The following is an 11,581-nucleotide window of genomic DNA, read 5'->3' on the forward strand; positions in this document are numbered from 1 at the left end:
AGGAGGATTTTGACCATGACCTTGAGGAGTTGGAGCTGCATTTTGTCCACCTTGTTGAGTCTGGCCTTCAGTATTACCACCCTGGCTTTCAGTGGTGAGTTGAGGGCAACTAGGCCTTCTATGTCCTGTTTTTCTACAATTGCTGCAGTGATGTACCCTCTTCCCACTCCACCTTTGAACTTGCTCAACTGTGCTGTCTTTCTTTCCTTGAGTGCCACCCTCCCATTCTTCCCTCCTTCTCAGTCTTTTTGGCCTTCCCCTTAGCTTCTTAGGAATCTCAGGTGGGAGCAAGACTTCAGCCTTCCCCTTAAGTGCTTGAAGAGGGAATGCATAGCTGTTCAAGTACTTGTCCCTTTTGAAGTAATCTGAGACATAGTCAATTGGCTTGTGCCTTCTGTCAAATATAGCAGCTAGGGCATGGGCACATGGAATCCCAGATAAATCAAAAACTCTGCAGTCACAAGATCTTTGCTCCAAGTCAACTGTTACAAATCTGGTGTTGTATTTGACTTGATACCTTGTAGCACCATCCCAAACAGCTCTCCACTTCCTTGACTGTGTGATCCTTTCATCAAGAATTTTCTTAATTTTGGGACAAAGCTGCAACTCTTTGGTCATCATTTCATCTCTCTTCTCAGTGACCCTTTTAAGTAACTTGAAGTGAATTTCTTGAAGCATGTCAAGAAGTGGCATGTACCTGTAAAAGTATATGTTAGTGTGTTTAATATAGGTGCAGAGGTAAATATAACTAATGACCATAATATTACCTTTCAGGCATTATCCAAGCATTAAAGCACTCTGACATATTATTCTCAATATTATCAGCCTTTGGAAGTGAAGATATAAATGCTTTTGACCAAGATTTGACATCAAATCTATTTAAGTGTGCAAATGCAAGCTTTGAATTATTTTCAATCTGCTTCATGAAGTTCTTATGTGCAGAGGGGTGTGTTGCACAAGCAGCATTCCAAAAAGCTCTTTTAATAATACTTGATGGAAATCTGCAATTGTTTACAATGTATTATTGCAATGCACACTAAATAAACAGCTGTAGTTGTACAAAAAAGAGTTGAATAGTAAACTCACTTTTTCCTCAGATTGCTATATATATGTCTTGTACAAAATCTATGTTCAGATCTGGGCAATAACTCCTTGACAGCATTTTCAAGTCCCTACATAGAGTAGTCACTCATAGGATTAAAAAGTACACTATAAATGGTACATAGGCAGAAATAGTAAAAGTATTTTTATTACCTTTTGTTGATCACTAATCAGAGTCAATCCATTGCCATCCCCTAGGTCCAAGTCATCCAACATCAATTGTATAAACCACCTCCAGGAGTCAGTGTTTTCACTCTCCACCACAGCAATGCAAACTGGGTACATGCAATTATTCCCATCTCTACCAACTGCACTTAACAATTGACCTCCACAAACAGTTTTCAGAAAACATCCATCTAGTCCTAGAATTGGTCTGCACCCAGCCTTCCACCCACTCTTCAATGCCCCATAACAGATGTAGATTCTTTTAAATCTGTTGACATCACCTTCATTCAGCCTTGTACCCATTATCTTGACAGTGTTGTGTGGATTGTTCTTCAGCACTTCATAACCAAAATCTCTAACTCTAGAGTAATGCAGCTTCAGTTGGTCCTCAACACCATCTAGTGCAGCTTTTCTCAGTCTCATGATTTTAATCCAAGGCACTTCAATTTCCATTTCATTCCTTATGGTTTCAATCATTTCCTTCACTCTCCACTGTGGATTTTTTCTAATCCTGTCACCATATATCTCAGTCAAATATCTCACACTTGCAAGCCTATTTTTGTATGGTTTTGTGCACTGATGCTCATTGACTAGTGTTTTTATCTCAACAACATCACTGTCTTTCTGCTTCCTTGCCCAAATCCTGAAAGGACACCCATCCTCACACTTGACATGACACCTATGTGGTTCATTGCAGGTGAACCTCACAGCTCTCCTCTCTTCCAATCCATACAATCTCACAGCACTCTTAAACTCCTCCATGTTCAGAAAAGCCATGCCTGCACTCCATTTGATTTTACCCCCCTCCCTAGTTGAACAACCATGTACCTTTCTCCTCACTTTTCTTTTTATTGTTACTGGCCCAATGTACCCAATTTTCTGGTTTTCATCCTCACTAGAAGAGTCCACAGACCTCAATTCATCAGAATCAAACTCATCTTCCTCAAATTCTGCATCTGCAGGGGTGGCCATTGCCTTCCTCAGATCTTCCCTAAAGTCCCTACAATTTTTCTTATTCTTCTGAAGCTCTTCATCACTCTCACCAACAAAAGACCCATCACTCTCACTTTCTTCACTCTCTGTACCTTTGTACTGATAATCCTCATCTTCACTATCATCATACTCTCCCCCTTCCCCATCATCCCCATCCCCATTCCCATCATCTCCATCATCTCCATCATCTTCCTCTACAACCTCCTTACCTCTGTCATTATCTACATTTTCACCTTCATCTAGCCAATGATCAATATACAATTCAATCTTCCCATATGGCTTAGACACTTCTATACAATCTCTTATTGATTCATCATCATATAATAGCCTCATTCCACTGGACATATTTTTCCCATCACGCTTAAAATGAGCTAAAGACTCGGGATTATAATTAAACTTCTCAGCAAACTCTCCTAAATCCCTAAACGACAGTGTGTCTGCATCAAACTCCTTAATAACATCAACATAACCTCCTATATAGCGAGGGTTTCTAGCATCATTGTGGAAAGAACCATGGTGGTTGATCTCGACAGTAATCGTCATACTGTCACATGCAATAATCGTAAAACATCATACATACATATTAACATCATAACACAAAGACACAAACAACAACAAACCCGATCAAAAAAGCAACAAACATAAACCCTAATATTGTGAACAGTGCATAAACCCTGATATCATTAACATCGCATAAACCCTAGTATTATGAATGATGAGATTTACCTTGATGAGATCGTCCTTAGGTGAGAATCCCTCAAGGCTGCTCCTTGCACTGCTTGATTGCTCGATTTGCTACTTGATCGCGCTTAGGGATTTTACCCCCAATATAAGTACTCGGTGTTTATCGACTCTAATTATCAATCGACTCTAATACAATGTTTAATACACTTGTTTTTCTTTTTATTATTGTAATAATCTAAGTGTTTGACTTGACTTCTTTTACATTTTATTTTAAGTGCAGATAGTCAATTGCCACTGGGATTATGACGAGACACCATGTGGCACTTCCACCTCAGCAAATAGAGCCGTTTTCTTTTAAACTAACAGAAGTTTCAAATTTTTAACGTTTTCCGTTAGGGTTTTGAACTGGAGTTAACGGAGAGATATATATTCGACTTTGGGTGTTTTAAATGAGACGCCGTTAGAACCGGTGGCCTACTTGATATTTTCGGTCGAAGCGGGTGGTTTAAATGATATAAAACCCATTTATAAAACTCATCTAAAATAGTGGAGCAAAATTCGAAAGTGACATTTATAGCAAGAGACATGGTAGATGAAATACTACTATTTTACTAGTAGTGTTAAGCAAGTGCCAAAATATTATTGTCTCTATAATCTTGTTTCTGGATCCACGGCTGTCAAACCCAACCCACCATAACTCATTTGTTTCCACAAAAAGTCATAACCATTTCACTGATTCCAAGAAACTCACATTCTTTTGTCTAAATATATAAAGATTTCACATTTTTAGCACAAGCCCTTCGGTTGATTCAGCTTCTCCAGGTATGTTCTTGTCTCTCAGCTCACAGTTACTGAAACTTGTGTTTGTAAATGAACTTGGTTTTTAATTTTGTTGAGTATAGTGAAGGTTAGTGTTGTGTGAAATGGGTTTTCTGTGGATTGTTGAAAAGATTTGATCTTGGATGCGTAATTGATTCTTGGAGTGTTGATTGAGTGTTATGTGATATGGGTTTTGTGTAATTTAATAGAAAGATTTGATCTTGGCCACAAATTTTATGTGGGTTGTTTGTGTGACTATGGAATTTGAATGAGTTTGGGATATTGTTGTTTAGGGTTATCAAGAATTTACCTTTTGTTTGATTGTTAGATGTTTTACTAATTGTCTTCGACATTTTGTTCAAGCTGCTGGTTTAGGATTCCGCTGTTAATCACATATATGAGTTTAATGTGGACATAAGGATTGAACTTTTCGACCTTAAGAATTTGACTGTGTGAATATATGATGCAGATTACTTTTTCTGGATAGGTACTTATTTAGTTGTTCCAAATTGGCTTCTGCTGACCTACTATAGTAATAATCTGTCGAACTTGATTGGCGATGAGTACAAGATTGGTATTTGAATTATGGCATGATAACGGAAGTCTATTGTTACTTAAGCTAGTTTCTTCTTCCCTTTTATGCTGGATGTCTGGGTTTGATCGTTGTATTGTATAGTGGTATATTCAAGTTTTGTCTTTGCTATTATAATAATTATGCCCGAAGGTGTATGGTTTTGTTAACTCACTTTTTTTGCTGTTGTTATGGTTTAATTTCAACATTTTCTTTCTCAGCAGGTTTCTCTTCCTGGTAAATTGTTGGGCGAAATAATATCTCGAACATGTACAGACATTCACCCAGCAGGCACCAGAAAGCCAAAGGTTTCAGGTTGAAACATGTGCTTCAGATTTGTGTTTTAGTTGGTGTTTGCTTTTGGTTGATTTACCAGGTTAAGCACTCCCATGATAAGAGGAAACAATTTGATGAAAATGATGCAAAAACTTCACGAGATGTAGAGATGAACAGTGCGGTTTTGAAATTAGGAAGGAAGGACCTTATCTCACAAGAAAAGGGGCCAATCAAGGATCTTGAGAGTCATGATGAAGAAGTTGAAGAAGAAATTGTTGAAGAAGATAAGAGTGAAGAAGAAAATGGAGAGCAAGATAAGAATGAAGAAGAAATTGGAGAAGAAGATAAACATGGAGAAGAAATCGAGAAAGAAGATAAGCATGAAGAAGAAAGCGAGGAAGAAGAGAAGCATGAAGAGGAAACTGCAGAAGAAGACAAAAATGAAGAAGAAACCGAAGAAGGTAAGAAAGAAGAAGAGTCTGGAGAAGAAGACAAGCATGATGAAGAAAATGGAGAAGAGGACAAACATGAAGAAGAAAATGGAGAAGAGGACAAACATGAAGAAGAAACTGGAATAGAAGATGAGCATGAAAACGAAGAGCAAGAAGAAGATATTGAAACTGAAGAAAAAGGTGATAGAGGTGGAGATGTTGGCGTAAACGAGCAGGAGCAAGAGAAAACTGATTCCAATGTTAATCAAGAAGAGGAGTTTTTAGATGAAGAGAAGGACAAAGACACCAATGAGAAGGAAACCGAGGATAAAGATGATGGTGGTAAAGATTCTCAACACACTTCAATAGAAGACCATGATCATGACGAAGGAGCTAGGAATACTCGTGAAGCACGTGAGGAACAGTATAAGGGAGACGACGCGTCTAGTGCTGTGACCCATGATGGGCAAATTACTAGCACTGAAAATGTGATAGGCAGTATGGAAAACCAAGCAAGTACTGTAGAACACAACAATAAGCACGACAACACAGAGGAAGGTGGTGCTGGTAAAAATACTACAGATGTGAATTTGAATGAGCTGGAAGCAGGTAGGAATGGAAGTATATCCTCCAATGAAGAAAAGAGTTCCGAAGTATTAGACTCAGTTTCGCAGAGTAACTCATCCTTTACTTCCATAACAGCCTTGGAGTCCAATGGTCAGTCAGAAATAATAAATATTACAGATACCCAGGATTCCTCTGTAAAAAATGAAATAGCGGTTATCAAGTCGGATTCAAATAGTGGCAGTGATGGAAATGAAACCGCTGCTCAAGGTACCAATTCTGAGACCCTTGTCTTGGAACAATCCGATAAATCTACTGTATCCTTAGATAATGCTAAACTAGATTCAAACTCGTCAAGTTCCACGGCAAATGTGGAAGAAAATCCAGTAGAATCTAGGGACTCCTCTACGAATTTTAAATTTGTTTCCGCAGAAACTCTTGCTCAGTCCAATGTATCAGCTGAAAACAAAGATGGCTCTGCGTCTAGCACAATTGTGGAAAGCACTAATGATGGGAATGAGAATCCAGAAAATGTGGAAGGAACAGAGGGAACATATGACAACTCAGACTCGTCTAACACTGACGATACAGACCAAGTTCAACACGACTCCATTGATTCTTCTGATATATCTCTTCCTGTGGATGACAAAGAGAATCGCATAGATCTTGATACTCTGCCAGAAATTAGAACAGAGGGAAGCAACAGTGAAGAGGTTGCAGAAGAGTGATAATTTTGCTCAGGTTTTTTCTGCACTCATCAAGTTTTTATCATTTATTCTTCTCCTTGTTTGCTCCACGTTATCTCATTTTTTAGAGCAGTACATGTTTGTTGTGTGCGATGACAGTCAGTATATTGTTAACAGAATTGCCTGTGCTAAAACGTGGTTAAATGAATATATTAGAAAACGTTTGATCTGTATAATATATTTCAAGTTTTCTAGATATCATATTTTAGTTCTCATCTTTTGACTTGGAAGAGTGTGTAACATACCTGGTTTGCTTGTGTCGTACTTAAAGTGTGTTCGCTATCTCTGCTGATCAACCTGGGTATTGAAATCCAGACTTTCATTGTGTGTGTGTGTGTGTGTGTGTGTGAACAGTATGGCATATATCATGCATTATTAATGAAAATCACAGTACATATACAGCTTGAGCATCTGGTAATGATTGATGTGATACAACTAAGAGGATCCCGGAGAAAACATAGTTCAGTGGCATAGCACCAGCAAATTCATTTAAATGCGCAAGATACAGCTTGCATATCTGCTCATTATTGGTCTCGTTGACTAGGAAAAACTTGAGAGAATGTGTTTAAGTGACGCGATGTTTCTATTTATTCTTTATCCATAAGAGAGTTTTGGAGTTTTCGAGTTTCGAGTATACTTTGGATTGTTTTTGGTAAAATTACGCTTGGTGACATGTATTTCATTTCATCTTTAGATTTCAAATGACATGATTTGAGGTATTATTTAAATTCTCAATTTTACTCCGACATCTGAGTGTTGTGGATTTCAAATGAAAATTAAGTGTAACTCTTTTTTTTTTTTTAATCTAAACATGTTATTTATTCAAATTCATAATTCAAATGAAGTTCAAGTTCACAAACATGCGTAACATTTGAGTGTTGTGGATTTCAAGTGAAAATTAAGTCTAACTTTCTTTTTTTTCCAAACATGTTATTTAGTCAAATTCATAATTCAAATGAAGTTCAAGTTCACAAACATGCCATGATTTTAAAGGCTTCCTAGTTCTCAAAATATGATTAGAAATTTCCAGCTTTTAAGCCAATCTATTCTAGAGCCTGTTTGGTTGAGCTTATGATTTTAAAGGCTTCCTAGTTCTCAAAAATATGATTAGAAATTTACAGCTTTTAAGCCAATTTGTTTCTAAAGTCCGTTTGGTTGAGATTATAACTTATCATATAACATGACTTATGATTTAATATGACTTATGTGATAAGCTGGGAGTTTAAAATGTCTGTTTCGGTAATTTTGACTTATTAATGACTTATAAGTTATTAAAAATATAATATAAAAATAAAAGTGATTTATGAGCAACTTGTAACTAATGAATAATTTCTATAAAAAAAAAATTATGTCACTGAAAAAAGTATCTCAAACTAATTTTTGACTTTAAGTCAGCTTCGGGTTTATTTCTGATTTTACACCGGCTTCTGGCTTATTACACGAACAAACATTTTTCAATTTAAAGTCCAAAATGATTTAAAATCTGAATTTTAAACTCAGTTAAAGAGGCTCGTAGCCTTTCTTCATCCAAAACAGTCCTAGGTAGGGTTAAAAATTGGGGACTTCATTTCCTAGCCCCATCCAAAACAGTCCTAGGTAGGGTTAAAAATGGGGGGACTTCATTTCCCAGCCCCATCCCATATGTATTTTTCCGGCCTTGTCCCCATCACATTCCTCGCGGGGATATATTTTAATCCCCATCCCCGCCCCATTGGGGATTTAATATAATTCCGCCCCGCCCCGCTGCTATATGTAATATTACATTTTATGTAATTGCTTAAAAATTTAGTAAATTTTTTCTTCAGAATTTAATAAAAATATACGATACATGTATATTAAAAGCAAAATCCTAAAATAATGCATGCATGTCAAATTAGAATAATAATATTAAATATAATAAATATATTATATTAAATATAATAAAAATATTATATTAAATATTATTATTTGTTTATATTAGATATATGCGGGGCGGGGATTCATCATATATCATATTTGCCCCAGATTTTGATGGGATAGAAAATTATTTTCCATCACTACCTCATTCTGCATAAGATCTGTTTCATTTGAGACGGGTTGGGGCGGCCACAATCTCCCCAGCCCATTTTTAACCCTGGTCCTAGGCTCCTAGCTAAGGAAACTGTATTTTAAGGTGCAGAGAACCAACGACAAACAGTCTAGTCGCAATTCCAACAAAGTGAACAACAGTCGTATCAAACTCGTGACTTGGACGACCAGATGAACATATGCCTACTCTTTCTTTCTTTCTTTCTTCCTCTTTTTTTTCTTTTGCTAATTGATTACACACGCACACCTGGGAAGTCGAACTCTCGACCTCCCGCAAAAGGGTACAAGAGCTCTACCACCACACCAACACCTTGTTGGCTATATGCCTACTCTTGACATCACAGTATTCAAACTCTCACAAATATAATGGTTATGGCTGGGCTTTTTTTAGCTCAGTTTTTCTGACCTAAAAAATTTAGAAGTCAATTTTTGATTTATAAATCAAAATATGAAAAGTTTAAATTTAATTCTTATAGCGACTGATTTTTAAATTTAAAATTTAATTTATAATTCAAGAAATCAATTTCTTAGATATTTATAACATTTCGTTATTATATTTATAACTATTATAACTATACTAAAATTCAAGAATTAAAAATCATTTTCACCTATAAATAATTTCTCGCATATAAACAACTAGCGTTTTTACCTGTGTTACGCGTCGAATAGTTATTTTCTAATAAAAAACATTTTAATATATAAATTTAAGTATAGAATTTTGACATCATTTATACAATTTTATTGTATAAATATAGGTATAAAGATTTTCAAAAAATAATATTATTTTTAAAGTTCTCTAGATTTGATTAACTATAAATGATCCCTTTATTATATTAAATGAAATATATAGTAAATCATTTTTTTTCCATTTAATTAAGTTATAGTATAAGGATTGATTATGGTTTCGAAGATCACGGAATGCAATCCAATTCCAAATTTTGAAACTCAAAATTTGAACAATTCAAATTTAATTCCTCAATTCTTACCGATGTTGATTTAGTATTTATTTGTTCTAAGATCTCCGTTTGGACGGGGAATAGAGATCCCCGCAAGAATTTGCCAAAGATCCTAAATATTTAAAATTAATAAATATTAGATGTAAAACTTAAAATTAATTAATTAATTACTAGAATACGAAAACATTTAATTAGGATGTATATTGAACAATAAACATAAAATTATTATTTTTGATCATATTACAATATGAGATAACAAAAACTAAAAAGACATGTGTGTGTTGTATTATTTTTAATAATTTATATTATATTTTTGAATAATATTTTTTTATAGCATGTATGAGATTTGAGGAGCTGGATAGAGAATAGGAAACCAGAGGAATTCTGGGATCATAATATTTTTCAATTTTCCGTTTAGAACAAAATAGTGTCTAACCAAGGTCATCGGTGGGTGGATACATCTCCTAATATTAGTCATTATTATTCTATAATAATTATATATTTTAATTTATTTATACGAATAGTTTGTTTGTATATAAATAATTAGTCTTTGTTGCCATATTATAGGAAATTTGGATGCACTTATCTTATTTATGAACTAACATAAATTATTAAATTTAATAAAGCATAGTATAGAAGTATAGATTTGTAAAGTTCACTTATAATATAATGAAGTTAAAAAGATTGATATACATAATTTTTATTATATCTATTGTCAACCATTAAACTAATGAAAATTTTGTCTTAGTAGATTATAAATGGTCATTGTGAGAATTCTAAAAATTAGTCATTGTGGATGCTAATTGGTGTTGATTTTATATTAGAGTAATTAGCACTTTGCACCCATTAACTTTGGTCGTTTTTGCGATTTGGTCTCCAACTTTGAATTATAGCAAAGTGCATCCCATAACTTATGAATTTCAATCAGATTGCACCCGTTTGACTAATTTCCGTCAAAAACTAACGGTCAATATTGAAGACATAAAGTTTGAATTTCGTAATTAGCACTTTGCACCCATCAACTTTTGTCGTTTTTCGATTCGGTCTCATATTTTTATATATCGCCAGAATGCATCCCCCAACATAAAATATTTAAGTATTTTACAACCTTTTAATGAATCCCGTCAAATATTACTCCCTCTGTCCTCCTCTTTTCTTTACGTTACTCTTTGGCATGCTTTCAACGCTCATTTAAAGTATAGTTTCATAATATCTTTTTTTAAAAAATTCTCTGAATAAAAATTTGATGTTTTAATTTTTATTCAGAAAAAAATATTAGAAAGAAGTTATAAAACTATATTTTATAAGAGTTTCAAAATGCGTGCAAACAGTGAACGTAAAAAAAAATCAACATTTAACGTTAAATGGCACGGATAAAATTTGTAAACACTTGTTCACTTTAATAAAGATTTCTTGTTTGCATTCTCTTATCTTGTTCTTTAATTTCAAATTTGTGTGAGAGTTTATACTTAAAAGATTCCAAAATCATTATGTTTTGATTTTATTATTTGAATGGCAAAGTAGTGATTTAAAAAATTATAAAAAAAGCTAGCGTTTAATAATATATTTGGCAGCCCTGTTCTTTAATTCACCAGTTTAGTTTTGGATTATTAAACACCAAACCCATTCCCTTTGTTTCTTGTTAACAAAAGCAGCGATACTGTAAAGCATAATGTAACGTAACTGTAATTACGATAACTCAACACAACAAAGACAGGAAACAATACGTAAGTATAATACAGGAATCTACAGGTTGGAGATTCGATACAAACAGACAAAGACAATCAAGATATCTGAGACGAGCATCCGTCCACTGGAAGAAGTTCATTAACATGTTCAAGCCTCAGTGAAGAATAAAGTTCAATATGTTTCTGCTATCAAGATTGCCTGAAGATCAAGTATCAAAGACCAGAAGATTCCAGTATATTTAATTTGATTATTTATAATCAAATTTATCGAAGCAACATCTAACCCGGAATGACTGATCAAGTATATTATCAAGCAAAGGATTCAAAGAATTATTTCAGTTCGAGTCGTTCGTGAACCAGACCAGTGCACAGGACGTCAGGACGTACGAAAGTATTCAGTGGATTCAATCAACGAATCATTGATCAAGTCAGTTAAAAGATCAAAAGAAGTCATCAAGGGATTCAGTGATATATATATATATATATATATATATATATTTCTTTAATTGTGAATTACTTG

General features: G+C 34.4%; 2 protein-coding genes across 4 annotated transcripts; one reads left to right on the forward strand and one right to left on the reverse strand.

Moving 5' to 3' along the window:
- Positions 1–318: 318 nt before the first annotated feature.
- On the reverse strand, positions 319–2,802 carry LOC135149879 (uncharacterized). The gene is made up of 2 exons (XM_064085696.1): positions 1,087–2,802; positions 319–1,001 (listed from the first exon to the last, which is right to left on the reverse strand). Exon 1 carries the CDS (start codon positions 2,800–2,802, stop codon positions 1,210–1,212), a length of 1,593 nt encoding a protein of 530 aa, XP_063941766.1. The 3' UTR covers positions 319–1,001; positions 1,087–1,209.
- A 699-nt stretch (positions 2,803–3,501) lies between these two features.
- On the forward strand, positions 3,502–7,078 carry LOC108205116 (uncharacterized). 3 transcript variants are annotated; one of them, XM_017374913.2, is made up of 3 exons: positions 3,502–3,765; positions 4,558–6,345; positions 6,742–7,078. In XM_017374913.2, exon 2 carries the CDS (start codon positions 4,602–4,604, stop codon positions 6,330–6,332), a length of 1,731 nt encoding a protein of 576 aa, XP_017230402.1. In that variant the 5' UTR covers positions 3,502–3,765; positions 4,558–4,601; the 3' UTR covers positions 6,333–6,345; positions 6,742–7,078. The 3 variants fall into 3 exon arrangements, with proteins under 3 accessions (XP_017230402.1, XP_017230401.1, XP_017230403.1); XM_017374912.2 differs by having other exon boundaries at positions 6,753–7,078; XM_017374914.2 differs by lacking the exon at positions 6,742–7,078 and having other exon boundaries at positions 4,555–6,567.
- The last annotated feature ends 4,503 nt before the right edge of the window (positions 7,079–11,581 follow it).

This window comes from Daucus carota, chromosome 1 (assembly GCF_001625215.2).
Source record: "Daucus carota subsp. sativus chromosome 1, DH1 v3.0, whole genome shotgun sequence".
Taxonomy (NCBI): domain Eukaryota; kingdom Viridiplantae; phylum Streptophyta; class Magnoliopsida; order Apiales; family Apiaceae; genus Daucus; species Daucus carota.

What these genes read in the sequence shown, in the direction of transcription:
- LOC135149879 (XM_064085696.1), bottom strand. Translation starts at nt 2,802, where the DNA reads ATGACGATTACTGTCGAGATCAACCACCATGGTTCTTTCCACAATGAT.
- LOC108205116 (XM_017374913.2), top strand. Translation starts at nt 4,602, where the DNA reads ATGTACAGACATTCACCCAGCAGGCACCAGAAAGCCAAAGGTTTCAGG.